Source organism: Molossus molossus, unplaced genomic scaffold, assembly GCF_014108415.1.
Source record: "Molossus molossus isolate mMolMol1 unplaced genomic scaffold, mMolMol1.p scaffold_m16_p_14, whole genome shotgun sequence".
NCBI classification, from domain to species: Eukaryota; Metazoa; Chordata; class Mammalia; order Chiroptera; family Molossidae; genus Molossus; species Molossus molossus.
In genome coordinates this window covers 11,191,550-11,212,812 of record NW_023425349.1, presented here as the reverse complement: position 1 = coordinate 11,212,812, position 21,263 = coordinate 11,191,550, and the positions used below count along the sequence as shown (strand labels likewise).

General features: G+C 39.4%; 2 protein-coding genes across 3 annotated transcripts; both read right to left on the bottom strand.

Moving 5' to 3' along the window:
* Nucleotides 1-124: 124 nt before the first annotated feature.
* On the bottom strand, nt 125-18,417 carry ZBTB6 (zinc finger and BTB domain containing 6). 2 transcript variants are annotated; one of them, XM_036260807.1, is made up of 2 exons: nt 18,366-18,417; nt 125-2,146 (listed from the first exon to the last, which is right to left on the bottom strand). In XM_036260807.1, the coding sequence occupies exon 2, from the start codon at nt 2,135-2,137 to the stop codon at nt 863-865; it is 1,275 nt and encodes a 424-aa protein (XP_036116700.1). In that variant the 5' UTR covers nt 2,138-2,146; nt 18,366-18,417; the 3' UTR covers nt 125-862. The 2 variants fall into 2 exon arrangements, with proteins under 2 accessions (XP_036116700.1, XP_036116699.1); XM_036260806.1 differs by lacking the exon at nt 18,366-18,417 and adding an exon at nt 3,790-3,861.
* On the bottom strand, nt 7,334-18,423 carry ZBTB26 (zinc finger and BTB domain containing 26). Its single transcript, XM_036260805.1, has 2 exons — nt 18,366-18,423; nt 7,334-9,185 (listed from the first exon to the last, which is right to left on the bottom strand). Exon 2 carries the CDS (start codon nt 9,173-9,175, stop codon nt 7,850-7,852), a length of 1,326 nt encoding a protein of 441 aa, XP_036116698.1. The 5' UTR covers nt 9,176-9,185; nt 18,366-18,423; the 3' UTR covers nt 7,334-7,849.
* Between the last annotated feature and the right edge of the window lie 2,840 nt (nt 18,424-21,263).

Sequence of the window (21,263 nt, the reverse complement as noted above, 5' to 3'; positions counted from 1 at the left end):
CAGAGATGTCTGCTACAAGTGTTTTGAGCACACCATTTCTATTACATAGATTCAAAATTGACAAAGGTCAATTTTATTATTTAACTAAAAAAATTAAATAAATTAAAAAAAGAAAAGGGTAGAACAAATATTTTTGGTAAAGTTCCAGTTTCTAAAAAAGTAATTTTTTAGAGCTTCAAGCTAATGGTATGATTTTAGTGGCCACAAAATTATTAGATGCCACGGCATTAAATAAAATCTAGACATTGGGGCCTAATTAATCATTTACAAAATGTGTATATTAACAAATCATGGAAATAGTATTTTAAGAAATATATAAGGAAATTCTGCTATTCTCAAGTGAATATGAATTGTGTTCTTTTATATTTTAAAACAACGGGTAACTTGGCATTTAGTTTACAATCAATCCCAAAGCAGTTGGTTAAAAAATTTACTAGTTCTATCTATTCTTAAAGTGACTAATAATGGATAACAGTGTGCTTTAAAATTTACTTTCCCTTCCCATTATCCTAATTCATTACAGTTAGTACATTGTTAGATTTTCTTAGACTTCCATCAATTATCTAGAGACTCAAAATCCAAATATGTAAATACTGCTGGATCTTGTCATTAGAATCAAGAATATTTCAGGTATATCACTGGGACTTATATAATACAAGACATGAGATAACATTCTATCTGCTTTACCATGTCTCCCACACTTTGGAATTCATAGTATACGTTTAGGAAGAATAATGTGTAGGCAGACCAAAGACAAGACCCAGCGATGAGGAGAAAATGCAGTATTACAAATGCTGCATTTCTATAGCAAGACTTGCCTACCAGAATAATATCTGGATTCCATAGCAAGGCGTGATTCTATTTATAACAGATTTTGCTTTTTGAGATCATGAATGGGTAGTTTTTCACTACTGCTCCGGCCATGGACAGAGGTTACATGCTTTTTGAGGGCAGATTTGTGCTTGAAATCCATATCACAACACTGGCATTTGTATGGCCGATCCCCACTGTGTATGTTCAAGTGGTCCTGCAGCGTGCTTTTAGCAGTAAATGTCTTCAAGCACACAGTACACTGAAAGGGCCGTATGCCCATGTGCCCTCGAATATGCCGGTTGAGATTTTTCTTCTGTGTAAATGTTTTCCCACACTGTAAGCACAAGAATAGTTTATGCATCTTAAGGTGGCGCAGATAGTTTTCAACATGAAGAAATCCTCGTGGACACCTGGGGCACTGGTGCCTCAGTGAATAAACATCCTCCATATTCTGAATCTCATTCGCTGTACCATGACTCCCTTCAGTATTCCCACAAAAGGAGCCCTGATCTTGATTTCCAGGAACTTCTGCCACTCTGCTCTCAACTGTAGAATTGATCAGTGAATGCTGTGTTTCAGAGAAATACATGCTTGCTTTTGAAGAGGTGCAAGGCTGTGAAAATTGCCCATTTTCTACACCAGCGGTACTGATAGATTCCACATGAAGGATACAAATTTCATTGTCTTTAAAACCTATATCAACTGAAGACAGCTCTGGTGACTTCGTTTCTTGTCTCTCTGATGTCAAGCTCTCTACTGTAGACTGCAAAGCAGTGCTTTCCTCTTCTTTAACATGGAAATCTAAATTTACAGGACTATCTTCTGATATTTCAATTATCTCACAGTCTTTATCTGTATTTTCTTCTTCATTCTTAACATCTGGGTTAGAGGATTGACACAGGTCGGTATGTTGATTGTTGTTTTTCATAGAAAGATCAATTTCCAGATATCCTGACAAAGCTTCTGTACACTTTTCCACAATATGGACCATCTGAAGGTAACTAGCAGCAGTCAAGTATTTCAAAAGCTCTTTCCTTTTAACTTCAAGTGCTCCAGTATAGCAAGACAGCAACAATTTTCTGCCAACTTCTGCACTCTGCAAGATGGTGATCCTGACATGTTTTGACTGAGTGAGTAAAAACTGATCTCTCATGAATGTGGAGCAAGCAGCTAAAATCACCTTGTGTCCCTGGAACTCAGTGTCATTAATATAAATCGACACATCACAAAATAAATTCTGCTGTCTCAAGAGATTCATTTTCTGCAAGACTACATCTCCTTGCTGTTCAAATTGGAAGTGCAGAACATCAGACTCTGCAGCCATGGTCACAATCTAAGCAAAATAAAATACAAACATTGATATAAGGACCGGGAATGCTTTCCTACACTGTGATAGTAAAAGCAAACAAATATAAAAAATCCCAAACCTGAACTGGGTAAAAGAATATTCAAATTCTAATCTGGGTGCTAATAGCGAACTCCTATGCCATCATCTCAAAAACCAGAAAATTAAAATGCATTTCTCTATGATCTCGCAGCACATTTTTCTTTTTTTTTTTTTAATCCTCACCCGAGGACATTTTTCCATTTTTTTTTTTTTGTTCAGGTAGAGTGGGAGGGAGAGAGAGGAACAGAGAGAGAGAGAGAAACATCGATGAGAAAGGAACACATCGAGTGGCTGCCACCCGCACAACCGGCCAGGGCCGGGGACAAACTGCAACCGAGGTTTGCGCCCTTAGCGGGAACCAAATCCGGGTCTCTCAGGACCGCAGGCCGACGCTCTAACCGCTGAGCCAAACCGGCCAGGGCTCGCAGCACATTTTTCATATTTTATTACAGGACTTATAATACTGAATTGTGCTTAACAGCTATGTTTTTCTCCTTGGCTAAATGTATGTGCCTTGTGGTGTTAACATGGACTACTAAAAGATTTCAGTTTCCCAACTTACATTAGAAACCTTAATGTAATCTCCAAACTTTGACACCCCACCCCCCCATCACTCTGTTCACCTGGACCATTGCCATGTCTTCCAACAGTTCTTGATACCAGTCTCCTATATTCCAAACTACCCTCCCGAGTGCTATCAGAATTGACATCTTTTAAAACTTCTTCCCCCGTTTTCTGCTTCCCTCTAACGACAATTCAGCCTACTCTTCTTAGCAAATAAAAGACCTTTCATGATTTGGCCCTAAACACCTTTATACCTTTATTTTTCCTCTACTCTTTTTCTTTTTTTTTTATCCTCACCCGAGGACATTCTTCCATTTTTTTGTTCAGAAAGTGGGAAGGAGAGAGAGGGAGAGAGAGAGAGAGAAACATCAACGTGAAAAGGGCACAAGAGTGGCTGCCACCCGCACAACCAACCAGGGCCGGGGACAAACTGCAACCGAGGTACGTGCCCTTAGCGGGAACCGAACCCGGGTCTCTCTGGACCGCAGGCCCACTTTCTAAGCGCTGAACCAAACCGGCCAGGGTCCTCTACTCTTTTTCATCGAAGTTCCTTCGATATTCAGATTTTCATCACTCCCAGACAAGACCCGAAAGTACCTCTGCACGTTACACTCGCTTTTCCAGCTACTCTTTCCAGCTAGTGATTTAGCTCCTTTAAAGCCCAAATCAAGTAAGACTTCTGTGACTACCCCCCCCCCCCCCAGTCGCTTGCTTCCAGAACATCACTAAATAGTGCCTGGTTCATCTGAGTTCCTGCAGCGAGCACTGCAGACCGGCACGGAGCAGAAGCAGCTTAAGGAACATCTGTTGAACTGAATCCGGACCCCAGTGGCCTGGAAGATCCGCCAGCTCGCCACAGGTCCTCCCCACCAAGCCTGCCAGGACCTCGGCCCTGCCGGCCGGGTGTCTGCAGCACCGGTCTAGCCACTCGCAGACGGCGCCCAGCCGCCCTCCTCTTCCTCCTCCTGCGGCTTCCCCACCTGCCCGAGTCTCCCTCGCGCTCGCTCGCTCGCTCGCTCACTCACCCACTCCGAAAACCAGAACCGAGGTTTCCGCGGCAGAGGCGGCCCGGACCGGAAGTTGGACTTAGCCTGCGAGGAAACACATCCGGTGTCAACTAGCTTTAGCCCTCCTGGGCGGGCTAGGCGTCCCGGAAGGACATCCCGAGACCTCCCTTCCACACTCTCCCACCCCCGCGGAATGACAGAAAGATGCCCGAATTCTGGCAAATCGCATCTCTCCAGTCCCAGTATCCGCAGCCAGCCATTCCCCTTCGTGAGTTCTCCCCAACCTCCGAATCGCAGGCGGGTTACGAAGTTGGGGTACAGCGCGTCTAGCAGACAGAATGCCCTGCGCCAGGACCACTGGGAGGCCTCACGGATCACTGTGGGCCGGGTCCTCTCCTTTCCTGGGCCATCGACAATTTAAAAGGTGACAGAGGAAAGGAGAGGAGACTGCCGTAGGGATTAGTATTCAAGATTGCCTACCTAATGCCCCGTCGGGATCTGGCCCTATCCAGAGATCCCTCCTCCTTGAATCTACCGCTTCCTTCTCACCCCCCACCCCCGCCCCGTTTCCTGGTACACCCAAGCCTTCCATCTAAACTGTTGGCCCTCCTGTTTCCCCCCGAATGCCCGATCCCTCCTCCCATTTATCCTTCAAAATCCCATCGTCCTTAAAGCCACCTTGAACTGCCCTGAATTAGCTGGCTCTCAGTTGGGAGCCTATCAACCTTTTGGCTGCCTTCATTATTGCAATTATCATTCCAGGATTGAGATCTGCATCCTATCTAGGCAGAGGTATTTAGGGCAGTGCCTTATTGGTCTTTGCATTCCCCAAGTCTAGCAATGAGAAGGCATCCAAGTATTTGTCAAATGAAGGAATGTCTGAACCAGTTCTTAAAAGCAGTCGCTCTACCCTGTAGTCAACAGGCTCTCATTGAAGTAACTGACCTAGTAACAATTTCTAGTTAACCCATATTTGCTTCTGAAGCCAAGTTCAGCACATTTGATTAATGTGTTTTAAAGGTAGGAATGAAAAAAGCATTCCTGTATTCATATTCAAGCAATTGAAAAGGAAAGGAGGGGAAAGAAAATAAACCACTCACACCAGAGCTTTAATTGTCACACTTTTATTAAGGAAACTTCCCCATAATAAGTGAAGAGGTAGTTCATAGTATGTCTAACATACAACAGGTTTAGAACAGCTATTCACCAGCTGAAATAAAATGTTCTAGGTTGTTGTTTAGGACAATATTTAAAAGTAGTGACACTGGTCACCTTCCACTTACAGATTTTCTAAAAAAGAAACTAAAACAAATTAAAACCACATCTGATTTACCTCAGAGCTGCTTCGGTTTGGAGTATGTCTTTAAAATTAAATAATAAATAAATAACTGTGATACAGTATTTTAAAAACAAAACAAAAAACAACTACGGTAAAGGGAGCATTCTCCCCTTTTTAGTTATCCTGGGGATCCATAAAATACAAATGCTGAATAACTAAGGTTTTTAAAAAGCTTCCTCTATAAAACGTATTTAATATCAATAACTTGACCACTTTGCAGTACAATCTAAGAAACATGTATAAACAAAGGAGAAAAGTCAAATCCCACCAAAATTAAGAAAATGTCTCACAGAAACAGAACACCTCTCCAGCCGAGAAATGGAGGAGACTGGAAATCACTTCAGTGGTTTGCAGTTACAAAAGATGAGAACTATAGCTTTTACTGATACAAAACCGTAAGATGCTGATTTTAAGTGATCAAAGAAAGCAAGGTAGTTTCCTTTATTATTCTTAGTATAAAATAAAATTGATATCTTAGCTCCCTAAAACCACATGAGACTGTAAACTCTGTGAGAGCAGGGACCATTGCAATCTTACCTTCATATCCTCAGCATCTAGCATAGTGTCTGGCAACAGTAGGTGCTTAACAGATGTTTCTTGAATGGCTATATGAACCCAGAAATAGTCTCCAACCAAAGAGACCAATCTATTTGAACCCATGCCTTTTAGTCTTTAAACCAGCAACAAAAATAGGACATGAATGTAAGCAACGGAAGCACTCCAACATGAATTTTCCGCGATGAAATGATGTTCAAAGGAAACAGTGAATGTTGGTTAACATGGTAGTGTCTCACTGTTGCATAGAATTGGTAGTCTTTGGCTGAGTCATATAAAAATCAGAATGCTAGGCAGCATCAATAGACCATATAATGAGTGACCTTAGTCATAAAATACCTTTTAGTCTTATCACTCAATTTTATTCTCATTTTAAATCTTTTAACAAAAGGTAGAAATTATACCTCAAATCAGATTCACATGTAATTATATCAAATTACAACAACTCTGACTACTCAAGTTAGACCTAATTTTTGGTTTATCTGTACATGTACTCTCATAGCTTAAAAATAAAAACAGAATCCTGATGGAAATTAAATAAACACTGTTTCCAGACAAGATCAGTGTCACATTTAGATCCTTTACATATTTATTCTTACCCTCGCTAACCAATACACAGCACATCAGTCACTTGGCTTGGGAATAATGTAATCTTCATTCTAACTAAAAAATAAGTAACAAAAATAAATCCTTCTGTGATATTTGCAAAATGCAGGCTGTCTCAGAAAGCCAATAGGGATTCACAAAGGTGAGCTTTTTGCTAATGTGTCCTTGATCGTGTACAAAATCTTTTTAAGCCAAAGGATAGTGAGAAGAAATGAGGATACATTTGGTCATATTTAGTCACTTATCTACTTTGGCCAACCTTGGCCAGGCCACCTCTTTGGATCCCCCCCCCCCCAAAAAAAAGAGGTGGAGTATATGCTCTCTTAAGACTCTCTAAAGGACTCTAATACTCCTATTACCTATATCTAACTCATGGGCCAGAAACTAATATGACTCAAAATTTTATTTCTGAACTATAACATGTGCTTTAGGACAAACAGTAGTTCTGTTTTACCATACTGGAAGATAAACTTTGCATTAGCGATCTATCAAACATGGCAAGGTGGGACTGTGTAGGAATATCTGAATGCAAAAGCCTGATTGCTCATTCCATGACTCACTTTTTTCATCCATTTCAGAAATTCAGATTCATGAGAAAGTGAGAATTCAGAGACTCTTAGAATATACTGGACAAAACTCTGAAGGCCAAACACCTTTCTGATGGCTAAATACCTCTCTGATAGCTAACCTCTAAAACAGTCCAAAGACTGACTCCCAAATAGTTTTTTTTTTAGAGAGACTATTATACATTAGCATGCTTGGAGCCATCCTGAGTTAAAAAGCATCAACAAGTAAGTTACATATTAATTATAAGCATTTGGCTTCTTTTGAGGAAGACTTCCATGTAAAACTGATGTACAACTGTACTTCTATCCTTTGTTGATTATGCTTCTCATGGTGATATCTTACTGTGTCTGCAGATGTTGCTGAAAAGACTGTGCTCTGGTCTATGTGAACAATTCAGTGACATGAAGTTAGGTCATGGGCCATAATACTGTTGAAAAGTGTGCTGAAAAACCTCAAATACTTGTTTATAGCCAGCTCCAAGAAAAGTACAAATGGTAGGAAGTAGATGCATTCATTCATCAGACCAGACATAGATGAATTATCAATAGGCAACCAGAAGTTCTATCACATATTCAGGCCAATAGCAATATTGCTTTATATCTTAGCCTATTTTCTGCCAAAGAAAGATGTTATTCACTTCTCTTAGCATAGCATCCATTAGTGGAGTTCAGGTGATATTATTAACTTGTTGGTACCTTCAGAATGTGCCCAGTGAAAAGCCAAAAATAGTGTCAGTCTAAAACATAAGTCAATGTTAGGTAGACAAATGGAATACTCCTTAGGAAAGGAAGACAGAAGTCACAAGATAATTCAAAACAGAAAATGAGAGAGGGCAAAAGGAAGGCAAGACCACTCCAAGTGATAAGTTGCCTGGTCTGTTAGTACTTTGATTCACTCCTACAACCTGCACAGAGGCTTTGGAGAAGTCAAACTAGCAAAATCACTCCTAAGAAGACTCAGACTATTGCCACATTTTCCATCAGTTCTAGTTTTGAGCATAAAGCCCCTTACTCAATTCACACAAGTACTATCATTCCTTAAGTTCAGCACAGCTTGGGCCAGTTTACCTGCATCCAGGACCTGTGTTGCATCAGACTGTGGCTGACACCCTTTAGAGTCTGTGACTGTTGTACATGCAAAAGAATCAAAATCCACTGTGAGATCTTGCACGTTTCTCTCATTGGCATTATCAAAGCTGTTTTTGCCATGCAGCTGTTTAAGGTGTTTCCTCAAAACTGGCTTATGTGCAAAAACCATGTCACAATAGTTACACTTATGGGGCTTATCTCCACTGTGAAGGTTAAGATGATCCTGTAAGGAACACTTCTGAGAAAAGGTTTTCCCACAGATTTTACACTGGAAAGGTTTAATGCCGGCATGCACGCGCATATGTCGATGAAGGTTGCCTTTCTGAGTAAAAGTCTTGCCGCAGAGTAGACACATAAAGAGTTTGTGCATTTTTAAATGGTTGGCGTAGTTCTCCAGGTGACGGAACACCCTGGTACACTTTGGGCATTGATGATGCCACTGTAGGCCTTTGTCTACACCTCGAATATTAGGCCCAAAGACATCTTTTGAGGCCATGACGATGTTATCACTGCCTGTGTAAGAGAGGGCATAATTGTGGAGATGGTTTTGTTCTATTTCATTTACTCTGTTTTCCACAGTTGAATTTATCAGGGAGTGCTGGGGCTCTGATGAATGTAAAGCAGTGGGTTCAGAAGAAATAAACTGGTTCTGATCTTTTTTACTTCTAACCTCTGATACATCCCCAATAGATTCTACCTTAACAATCTGAATATCACTGTCCTCCATATCCATACTGTCTTCAGATGGATGAATACAAGGTGAGTCCTGCTTTGGGGAGCCTCTGGCATCTCCCTGCTGTTCTTTTGACTGGGGAGAAGCACTCTGCGGTTCACATCCCTCTTTACTATCCATTGGTTGTTTTGGCTTTATAAACTTCCACAAGGCCTGTGTGCACCGTTCTACAATGTGGCTCATCTGAAGAAAACTCGCAGCAGTCAAGTAATTTACCAGTTCCATCTCAGGGAATTCCAGCACACCACTATAACAGGATAAGAGCAATTGTCTCCCCACTTCGGAACTCTGTAATATGGAGATTTTCACCTCTCTGGAATCATTCAGTAAAAACTGGTCTCTTAAGAAAGGGGAACCTGCAGCAAACACAATTTTATGCCCCTGTACCTCAATATCATCTATGAGAACTGTAACATCACAAAATTTATTCTCTTCTCTTAATTTGTTCATTTTTTGTAACATTGAATCTCCATAATTTTCAAACTTGAAGTGAAGGAGATCTGATCTTTCAGACATTTTGGCAGACCTAAAGAACAGAAATGTAAAAAGGATGAATTTAAGAAAATTCAAACAATGAAGAAACCTGGATTTTCTTTCCAAAACTAAATTTGTGTTGTCATATCTCTTTGTATGTATCCAAATGAAATTTTCCTTGAGAGAGGAAACACTATACTAGCTTTCAAAGGCTCTTAAAAATTACTCCTTGCCAACATCAATTGTTAGTTGCACCTAAGGAGTAGGCTTGTATCAGTATAAATAGCTTGGCATTCATTCAATTCTTTAAGATACAAGAACAGTGCTTGAGTTACTCCAAGAGCTTTTTGTGCTTCTCAAATGGAAATTCATTCAGGTTTCAGAAACAAACTAAAACATCCCAACAAGTAATAATGAAGTAACTATTTTCTTTTGCATGATACGGTGAACCTACTTCTTCAAAGACAAAACACTGTTCTTTTGCTTTGTATATTAAAGAACTGCAGTGACATTGCTTCCCCCATTCCTGGGCAAACCTCTTCTGTTTAAAATGATGTATATTTATTCACACAAGTATTTCTGCGATAAAATGAAAGTTACTGACCTGAAAGGATAATGTTTATCCTATGCATTGGACAAATCTAATTTTCTCTTAAGAAACATTTCTTGATTTAGAAAGTAAATAAAATATTGGACATAGAAAAGAAAATGAGACACTTGGTGGGAATCTGAATACAAGTGAAGATCTAATTAACTTTATTAGATTCTGTTCTTTCTTCTTTGCCCCTATTCATACATTATTACTCATCAACTGGACACCTAGAACCTGAATTCATAAATGTTTCTTGGCTTCCAGGTTCCATTCCTTCTAATCCAACTCCTACACCACCATGACATCTTTCAAAAATACAGATCTGATTATATCCAACCCCTGCCTAAAATCCTTCTGGAACTCCACATTGTCTTTTGGGTGAAGACTAACCTATTGAGTATAAACTGATTAAGTAAACCTAATAATAATTAAGATAAACATTGGCATAACGCATTCAACTACGGAGAAGGTGTCTTTGCCAAAACTCCCTGCATATTTGTCCCTTTATAGAGCGATTCCTTTGGAGAAAGTCTCCATATTCTGATTCCATCTCTCCAAATAATTTTCTGATAATTTGGCTTCCCCTGTGTATCTTTAAAGGGAAGGATGAATTAGCCATGCCAACATAATTCCAGTCCATCAGCCATTGTAAAAATAATAAATTGGCACTCTCTGTCTGTACACCAGTCTTCTATAAGATCAGTAGATACATCAGGTGTACCTTGAGAAATAGCTCTACAATCTCAGTGCATCAATAAATCTACCTTGAATTTTGAGCATTCATCAACGCTAGTTGAGAATCATGAGATAACCAGCTGCTCCTGGCCACATCTGGACCCTAAAGCCCAATTTTTATATCTTATATCATACTGACCTGCAAATGTTCAAAGAACACCAGTTCCTGAGTGTGGAGTCCAGGCTTACTTGTAATGCTCAGTGCCTGGTGCATGATAGCACTCTATTGACTCCAAGCCTTAGCACAGTTATTTCTTTAGTCTACAACACTACTCCTTGCCAATTCTGACTCCTTTATTTCCTCTGAGAGGCCCTTCTCTGCTTAGACTAAAAGTTTTCTCTACTGGACCCATAGCTTGGTACTTCTAGCATAACACTCAAAATCCTTTAATTAAACACTTGTTCCTTCCCATCCAAACTGCAAGCTTTATGGCATTAGGGAAACATCTCCATCCTGTTAAATGGGCAAATGTTGGGAGCTTGCATCTTCTACAGCCACATACTTTTTCCTTTTGTTTCAAATTCTACTTACTGTAGCCACATTACTGGCCAAACTCTCTTCTGTTCAAACTGGTGTGTACTCCTGCCACATAATATTGTGCTAAACACACGACAGTTCTCAGTTGGTGTTTGCAGAAACCATAGGATTAGTTTGGCTGTGGTAAGGAAGAGGAATTGATGTTACAGAAAGCAGCCCAGCGTCTGCAGAACCATTACAGTTCTGAGGCCATGAGAGCCCAGAAAGGAAGGAAAATGGGAATATAGAACAAAGAAAAATAACAAGATATTTCATAGACCTTGGTAACTTGATACAGAGAATGAGAAAAAGGAATGTGTAAATGTTCTAGACTTAGGAGTTCAGCTGAATGAAACTGTCATTGAAAGAAAGGTGAAATTTAGGAGGGAGACCTGGTATAGTACAGGAATGTTAAAAATATACACACATAAGTTAAAAGCTTTTTCCTTGTATGGCATTCTGAATGTCCAGATAATGAAAAATCACTTATGAAGATGAGAGAAGAGGGATGTAGAGAAGCAAACGTTGTATCAGAGAAAGATGGTGAATATCAGATAAAAAGGAAAAATCTAGGAGATGCAGGGAATATATATCAGTAAAAAAAAAGCAAAATTATATTATCATTGGTCAGTTATAGCAAATACAGTAGCTTAATATAGTCATCCTGGAAAGAATGAATGTCCCAATTTAAAATCAGAACTAAAAAATGGCCTTTCAGGTAGCCACACAGAAGGGGCATTCTTTTTTAGAGTTTAGCTTGTCCTTAGTCTACCCTCTGGTCACTATTTTCCCATTCACCCCCTAAAATGAGCAGTGATGGCTTCCATCTGTAGTGTGACAGTACTCATAATGTTTTATTTAGACAACTATACTCAGGGATCACTGTCCCTTGAAGCTCCAAAAATGAGGAGCTGGAAGTTACCTTTACTACCTCCTATCCAACTGTCTCACTAAAATTAACCAAAAGGAGCAGCTAAACAGGTATCCAGTAAAGTGCTTGCATTGATTGGTCTACTATAGATCAAGAATATGGGGAAATTTATTCTGTTTAAGAAGTTTTCTCCAGTATGTGTCAGCCCACTTTATTATTTCCCGTTGATAAACCCTTATTTCCAAGCCACACAGTTTATCCCTTCCTTGCTGCCCATCACTAGTTTCTCTTTCCAGTATACTGGTAATTATGAGGGCAGGGACCAACTGTTACTTTTTACACAAATTATTCAACAAAACCCAGCAGAATAATGAACTCTTAATATTCCCTATGAATTATTATTGAGCTATGACAGAAATACTCTTCATTATCAGGATATCATCTTTTGAGTGCCCTGGGGAAAATTTCCTGCTACTGTTTATTTTCAAAATAGGTTTAACAATATAAAACCAAAAAAATTTTTTTTAAATATCCAACTATTTTCTTATTTGTTATTTATTATTTTATTTTGGAGAGATAGGAAGGGAGAGGGAGAGAGAGAGAGAAACACCAATGTGAGAGGACATCAACTGGCCACCTCCTGCATGCCCCCCAACTGGGGATTTGGCCCATGACCTGGAATTGAACTGGCGACCTGTTGGTGCATGGGTCAATGCTCAACCACTCAGCCACACCAACCAGGCTAAAACCAAATTTTAAACAAACATTTTTGTTGTTGTTACTTTTTAAAAATAACAAAATGAAAGGAAATAATTGTGTTTCTTATGAACTGGCTCAATTTTATTTAAAAATTAGGGGAATGATAGCTAATATTTACTAAAACCTTGCTTTCTACCAGGTATATTCCTAAATGCCTTACCTAAATTGACCCCACTTAATCCTCAAAATCTGTGTAAGGCAGGTATTATTACTACCCCCATTTTGCATATGAAGAAACTAAATAACTTCCTCAACTTAAAAGAGGTAGAAAGTATTAAGTATTAGAACTGGAAATCCTACCCAAGTTTTGTGATGCCCAAATCATGTGTCAAACAACTAGGCTAGCTGAAGTTTAATTGCAGGGATAATGTTAACTGTGGAATTGTTCAGATTTCCCTTATAACTATTCAGCTGTACACTTATGATTTATGTACTTTCGTGTATTTAGTTCAATAAAAGGTTTATGATTATTTTATTTTTACTTTTTTTTATCCTCACCTGAGGACTTTTTTTTTTTTTTCATTTTTTGTTCAGATAGAGTGGGAGGGAAAGAGAGGAAGAGAGAGAGAGAGAGAAACATCGACATGAAAGGGACACATCGAGTGGCTGCCTCCCGCACGACCCAACCAGGGCCAGGGACAAACTGCAACCGAGGTATGCGCCCTTAGTGGGAACCGAACCCAGGTCTCTCTGGACCACAGGCTGATGCTCTAACTGCTGAGCCAAACCGGCCACGGAAAAAGGTTTATGTTTAAAAACAAAAAGTACAAAATAAAGTCTTATCTATGTAAAGTCTAGAGAACTTTAATAGTAAGCCATTTATGTATTAATCATATCCCTGTTTGTATTTTATTCCCTTATTCATTGTTTTACCTTGCTTTCTCACCTATTTTAACTGTTGTTTTTCCATCTTTTGTGTATTTATCTTTTTAGACTGAAACAATTCATTTGAAAATAAGAGAATAAAAATCACAAATATAATTAATTTACAGAATCCCCAATTGTAGTTAACATTTTTAAGCATAGTAGTAATTACTCATAATTTTCAGAAAAACCACTCACATAATTCTAGATTATAGCAGAGCTTCTAGTAACAGGAAGAAAGTAACAAAGAACTGATCATGTAGAATAGCGACTTGGTCACCATATCCTGATCCTTTCCTCAGAACGATTTCCAAATTCTCTCTCTCTCTTCTTATCATTGCCGTAGTTCTGGTCCTTATCATCTATTGCTTAGGTTATTGGGATTAAATCTGAATTCTTCCTAGTTTCTATTAAGTTTTGTATGACCGATTTCTCAAATATCACTTAAGATCACTTTCCCTTTGTTTATATTGCACAATTCTTCCATAATTATTTTGATGTAACAGATGTGTCAACTCATTTGAAAACTTCCCTTTGTTCAAACATGCATAACCATAAAGGATCACTGAATATTCTAGGTTGGACAGTGTTCACTGGTGTGCTGTGGGCAGTGAGAAAATACCCAAGTTCCTTATCTCCAATGCCTCTAATAACTACGATAAGGAAAACTTTTCTATTCTGTACAATAATCTCCCACGCTGCATGTCAGTTTCCACATCTACCTCATAAAAGTGTCTTTATCTTTCAACAGTACTCACAACTACTTGGAAATCTTTATCTCTCTAACACTATATGCCATTTTTAAAGATGTTATAATATACTACAGACTTTATAAACCTCAATCTTTTTCTTCTTTGGGTAACTTTCATAACACTACATTCACCAAGTTTTCACTCTTTTGCTTTGCATTTTCCAATTATTCTACATAATTTATACAGAAATATATCCTTTCTGGAAAAAATGTTTAACATTTTAGATAGAGTAAAAGTCCCCTTTCCCAGCTATTTTTCACTCAGTATTAAAGGTTTTCTAACTTTGGTCCTTAATGACTCTCCCTGCCCCCCATTTAAAATTTTTATTTATTGCCCTGGCCGGTTTGGCCCAGCGGTTAGAGCATCGGCCTGTAGTCCAGAGAAACCTGGGTTTGGTTCCTGCTAAGGGCATGTACCTCAGTTGCAGTTTGTCCCCAGCCCTGGTTGGGTCGTGCGGGTGGCAGCCACTCGATGTGTCCCTTTCACATCAATGTTTCTCTCTCTCTCTCTTCCTCTCTCTCCCTCCCACTCTATCTGAACAACAACAACAACAAAAAAAAAAGGAAAAAATGTCCTCGGGTGAGGATAAAAAAAAAATTATTTATTTTAAAGAGACAGAGGAAGATGCCCAGCCAGTGTAGCTCAGTGGTTTGAGTGTGGTCCCATGGACTGAGAGCTCCTGGTTTGATTCCTGGTCAGGGCACATGCCCCTGTTGCAGGCTCGATGCCCAGTAAGGGGAATGTAGGAGGCAGCCAATTGATGCTTCTCTCTCACATCGCTATTTCTCTCTCTCTCCCTTTTAAGTAAATAAAAACATATTTTTTTAAAAAAGGGAGAGAGAGGAAGGGATAGACAGAGAAAGAGACGTTGATTTGTTGTTCCATTTATTTATGCATTCATTGGTTGCTTCTTGTATGTGCCCTGACCTGACCAGAGATAGAACCCACAACCATGGTATATGGGGATGATGATCTATGCAACTGAGCTACCCAGCCAGGGCCCATTACCCCATTTTAGAAGTAATACTTTTATATGTCTACCCACAGAAAATAAAAAATAAAATTATGTTTCTTATACATAAGCGATACATATTTTTTGCAACTTTCTTTTCTTATTTATTGTTTTTGGAACTATATATGTTGAGTAATTATAGATCTAGTTCATTCTTTTTAAACTGTGGTACAGAAGTGGGCAAGTTACTTAACTACTGGCCTCAGTTTTCCACCATTCTTTGCTGGTCTCTTCCTCAAGGATTCACAAAATTGTATAACAGTAAGTATAATCTTCACAGCTTAATCCTTGATTTTTTTTCCCTGTGTTTTATGAAGGCTTACTTCTTCAGAATGCCTGTCTGATTTATCAGTGTTTTATTACCTTCTCTATTTTAAAAATTCTTAAATCCTCACTCTCATGGCCAACCTTAACCAAACTTAACCTCAGTTGAAACTACCCCAAATACCTGCCTTATGCTACTATTGCATCATTTGAAATGCATGATGTCTAAACTGTTGTACCATCTAAAACTCAATTAGTCAAAAATAAAAATGTGTGGAGAACGGCTCTAAGATAAGTAGATGTGGAGGCAAGGAAACCTGTTAGTATGCTATTACTCTGACAGATCAAGATAGAAATGACAAGGACCTGAATAGAGACAGTAATAATATGGATGGAGAGAGGAAACGGAATTGAGAATTTTTCCAAACAATGAACTGATGGACTTGGTGACCAAGGTTCAGAACACGAAAGGAAAGGTCAAGATGACTCCAAGAAATTTGGTTAGAGTGACTGGATGTCTTTGAGAGTGTCATTCAATGAGCTAGGGAATATTGGAGGGGATGGTCATGGGTCTGGTCTTAAAATGTTTAGTCAGAGGATCCAGCATGACATCAAGGGGAAGATCTATTAGCTAATTAGATGTGGGTCTGAAGTTGAAGAAGAGACCAGATTATAAATAGTAAGTGATAGATGGAAACATGACATATGTTGACCTAATTGTGAAAGAAACTGACCTAAAATGGCACAGATTGGAAAAGGATCTAAGACAGGAGGAAAGAAATAAAAAACAAATATATAACAAACATAAATCCATTACTTACCTTCTTCTCAATCTGGATCTCCTTCCAAGCCTCTCCATTTTCTACCAATGAGCCTACCTTTGTTTAAAAATTTCCTACTCCTTGGACTCCCATATTCAATCACTGCTTATTGCAGTAGTACAAAACCATGGATTCTGGAGCTGTATTTCCTAGGATCAGAACCCTGCTCAACCACTTGCTAGCTATGTGACCTTGGTCAAGTTTCTTAACCAGTTGTATGCTTCAGTTTTCCCAACTCTCAAATAGTAATATTACTTCATAGGGTTGTTATGGGAAATTAAATTACTTTTAAAGTAAATTAAATTTAAAAATTAAGTTCATTTACAAAAGAGCTTAGAACAGTACCTGGAATGTGCTCTATTAGCATTCCTTAGGTAAATAAACAAATAAAGCCTGTCAGTGTTCTCTGTGATATCCTTCATATGTGGCCTATTCTCAGTCTCATTTAATACCAAATCAGTTGAGATCTCCATTATTTCATATATCATCACCTCATCACTATGCTAAAATTGCTTTTCAAAAGGTCACTAATGATCTCTTAATAAAAAAAAATGCAATCTTTTATTTGTTCTGCATGATTTGTCCCAGTGGCCCCTTCTCAAAATCTCTTCTCTTGATTTCTGGGTCTTTTTGGCTGTAGGAATTCTGTATTCTTATACCGTATCTGTTTCTGCTACTACACCAACTACTACTAGCTTTGATTCCTCTTTCTGCTTCATAAATGCAACCATTCCCCCAAATTACTCCCTTCAATCTCAATAATACCTTCCTGATGCCAACTATTCCCATGGCTTCCACCTCTATGCTGATGACTCAAACCTTTACTGCTAGCCACAATATTTAGGCTCAGCTGCAGAACTGCAGTTCCAACTCTACAATGGACAGTTCCATTAGACCTTTAATTCACCATATCCAAAAAATAAATCTGTAACCTACACTAAGCTTATGGCTTTATTGCTGACAGTGGCATCAATGTCCTTCAAACACCAAAGGACTAAAACCTAGGAATCTGCTTTGATATCTTTTCTGTCCTCAACAGCCAATTTATTATGGAATATTCACACCATTCACTATGGCACACTTGCTATATTCATACTCGATTTCAGAACTTCGCTCCCGCTCACTAGGCTGATTTCATAACTCCTTACAAAAAAAAAAAAAAAAAGAATACCTCGACTTTAGCTAAAGAATCCAGAATCAGTTTATAGAAATTTCTACTTTATAGGCTGACCTCCAGAATAACATGGCTTTCTACATTGCAGATTAAACCATATCATTCTCCTCCTTAAAATTCCAAAGAGGATTCATCCCCTTTAGGATTGACCTTTTCACTATCTGGACCTTGGTCTACTTTCCCAGTTTCATATCTTTTCACACAAGTTATAGTCAGTCATTCTTTCACAGCCTTGCAACTGTTTCTTGCCTGAAAAGCCTTTCTCAACCTTCCTCAAGAAATATAATTCAGAAGTCACTTTCTTTCTTCAGTCTTCCCAGCAACTGCCCCTTGAGCAGTTAATACATATATGACTCATACATAATATACCGTAGGAGCACTTATTTGTTTATACCTGGCTCCCAAACTTGACCCTAAAAATTGGAACGCTATCTTACGAAGCCACAGCTCCTGGCACAGCGCCAGTAGTATAAAGTGCTGTAGCCAGTAGCCGATTTGCAGGAAACCCTGGCAAAAGGGTAACCTCACAGTGATTCCCGCGGGCTGGCACTAAGGCCTTTGCCTGGGCCTCAGCTCTGGCACTTCCTACAAGATGCCAGAGTCGGGCATCCAAGCCAAATGCTGGGCCCTCGGCTGGGGTCCCAGGAAGAGGTCCCTGGAGCATCCTAAAGCTCCCCACTCCAAAGGAGGAAGGGAAAGGGGCGGGGCGCAGCGTGGGCTGGGCCAAAGGCTCCTTAAATTCCCCCCAGGCCTAGGCCAGCCCCTCGGCCCCCATCCCAGTACAGGTCCTGGCCAATCCAGGGCCCCAAGGGGCCTCCATCCTGAGAGACCCCGTACCCCTGCCCGGTTCTCCGGCCGCCTTCGCACTTACAGACCCAGGGGAAGGCCGCGGTCGGTATCCGGCACAGCCAGGAGCTCCGGCCCCTCGGGGCTCCGGAAAGGGGGAGGGGCAGGGAACCCGAGCCAAAGGGGGACCCAACGGAACCGGAAGGGCAGCCCTCGTCGGACAGGGACAACTTCCAGGTCCCATGGTCCTCTCCGCCAATCGGAAGGCTCGAAGGACGACGGGGCCACGAGAGGGACTTTCCACGCTGGGGGCGGAGTGTGATCGGAGTGCAGGGAACTCCAGGAGCAAGCGTCTGCTCCTGCGACTTGGGGTGCGGAGGCTCCGCAGTGTTCGGGCTTCCGGCTTTTCAGCGGCTCCTCTGGAGCGGGGCCTCGAACACTCTGCTGCTGTCATGGGCTTGAAAGGGCGCCTCTGCATTGAAGCTTTGGTGAGTCCTGCCTAGGTGACCATTCACAAATTTCTCTCGCCAACCCAGCAGGCTCTCCTGAGCCCCAGGGCCCACGGCCTAGAAGACATCTTCATTGACTGTCCTAATGCCACTGTATCTTTAATGATCTCAAGTTCATCTGCGGACCTCCTGCAGTCCTCTTCTAGGCGAACGGCAACATTCACGACGCAGCCCCTGCCTACCAGAAAACTTGAATATTATTCTAAGAGTCCCTTTCCTTCTACTTGCCAATCAAATTGCTCACTGGGTTCTCTCTACTTGGGGAGTTGGGGGACGTATTGTGGTAGAACACACATAGTTATCATTTTAATAATTTGTAAGTTTAAAGTTCCATAGCAGTAAGTACCTTCACAATGTTATGTATTCGTCACCACTGCCATACCTAACTTCATTCTTTTGCATGTGGATAGCGTCATTTCAGCACTATTAGTTGAAAAGAGTGTCCCTTCCCCATTGAATGGTCTTGGCACCTTTGTTGAAAAATCAACTGACCATATATGTGAGGGTTTATTTCTGGGCTCTCTATTCTATTATATTGAATTGTATGTCTGTCTTTACGCTAGTAACATCATATTTTAATTGCTATAACGTAGTAACTTTTGAAATGAGTCTTCCGACTTTATTCTTTTTCGAGATTGTTTTGGCTATTCTGGGCCCCTTGAAATTCCAAGTGCATTTGAGGATCAGCTCTTACATTTCTGAAGAAAAGGCTGTTGTAATTTTGATAGAGGTTGTGTTTCTGTAAATCACTTTTGGTAGTTTAGGCAACTTAATTTTAAGTATCCTTGTCCATGAATACAGAATTACATTTTATGTACTTAGGTCTTCATTAATTTCAGCAATGTTTTTTAGTTTTCAGGGTATTTAATTCTTTTTGATGCCATTGTAAGTGGAATTGCTTTCTTAATTTTCTTTTCATATTGTTGGTTGCTGGTGTGTAGAAACAACTGGTTTTTGTGTGTTGATCTTATACCGTGCAACTTTGCTGAATTTATTAGCTCTAATAAATTTCTTGTGGATTCTTTGGGATTTTCTATATTTATGATTATGTTGTATGTGAATAGATATAGTTTCACCTCTTCCTTTCCAACTTGCAAGTCTTTTTTCTTTCCTTTTTAAAAATAGCTCTAGTTAGAATTTCCAGTACAATGTTGAATAGCAGCAGAGAAAGTAGGCATCCTTGACTTGTACATGATCATAGAAGGGAAGCTATACTATAGAGTATTGTTAGCTGTGAGTTTTTCACAAATACCTTTATCATGTTGAGGAATTTTCCCTCTATAACTATTTTGCTGAGAGATCTTATCGTGAAAAGGGATTGTAATATGTTAAGTGCCTTTTCTGTGTCAATTGAGATGATCATGTCTTTTTCCCCTCATTTTTTTTAATGCGATATATTACATTGATTGATTTTATGTTGAACCTCCTTTGCATTTCCCAGATAAAATCCACTTGGTCATAGTGTTGGTTGTTGGGAGAATATACTATGTGTACCAGGAAAGAATGTATATTCTGTCGTCGTTAAGTAGAGTGTTCTTTTTATGTCTGTTAGGTGTATTTTGTTTATTGTGATATTCAAGTCCTCTATTTCCTTATCTACTACAGATTATTCTGTTCATTATTGAAAGCAGGGTATTGAAGTTTCAACTATTGTAGAACTCTTTATTTCTCCCTTTAACTCTATCCATTTTTTCTTTATATATTTTGATGGCCTGTTACTAAGTGTTTAAATGTTTATAATTCTTACATCGTCTTGCTTTATTGAACCTTTTGTTAATACGTAATGTCCTTCTTTGTCTCTTGTAACTTATTAAAAAAATTTAAAGTCTGTTTTGCATGATCTTGGTATAACCACCTCAGCTCTTTTAGTTACTATTTACATGGAATATCCTCTTTTTTATCCTTTCACTTTCAACTTGTTAATGTTTTTGCATCTAAACAAAGTTTATTCTAGACTTAATATAGTTGGATCATGGTTGTTGTTTTTATTTATTTATGTAAATTTATTTTGTTTATTCTCACCTGAGAATATTTTTCCATTGATTTTTAGATAGAGTGGAAGGAAGGGAGGGAGAGAGAGAGAAAAAAATATCAATGTGAGAGAGACATATCAGTTGGTTGCCTCTGGCATAATATCAACAGGGCCAGGATCGAAGTGCAGCCCAGACACATGCCCTTGACCAGAAATCGAACCCAAGAACCCCCTCGCTCTGCGGGCTCATGTTCTAACCCCTGAGCCAAACCAGCCAGGACTGTTGTTTTTTAAATCTATTCTGCCCATCTCTGTCTTTTGATTGGAGAGTTTTAGCAATTCATATTTAAAGTAACAATTGATAAGGAAGGATTTGTTTCTGCCATTTTGCTATTTGTTTTCCATAGGTCTTATAGCTTTTGTGCCTTCATTTACTTCATCATTGCCTTTTTCTGTGTTTATTTGATTTTTGTAGTGAAATGTTTTGATTCACCTGCCATTC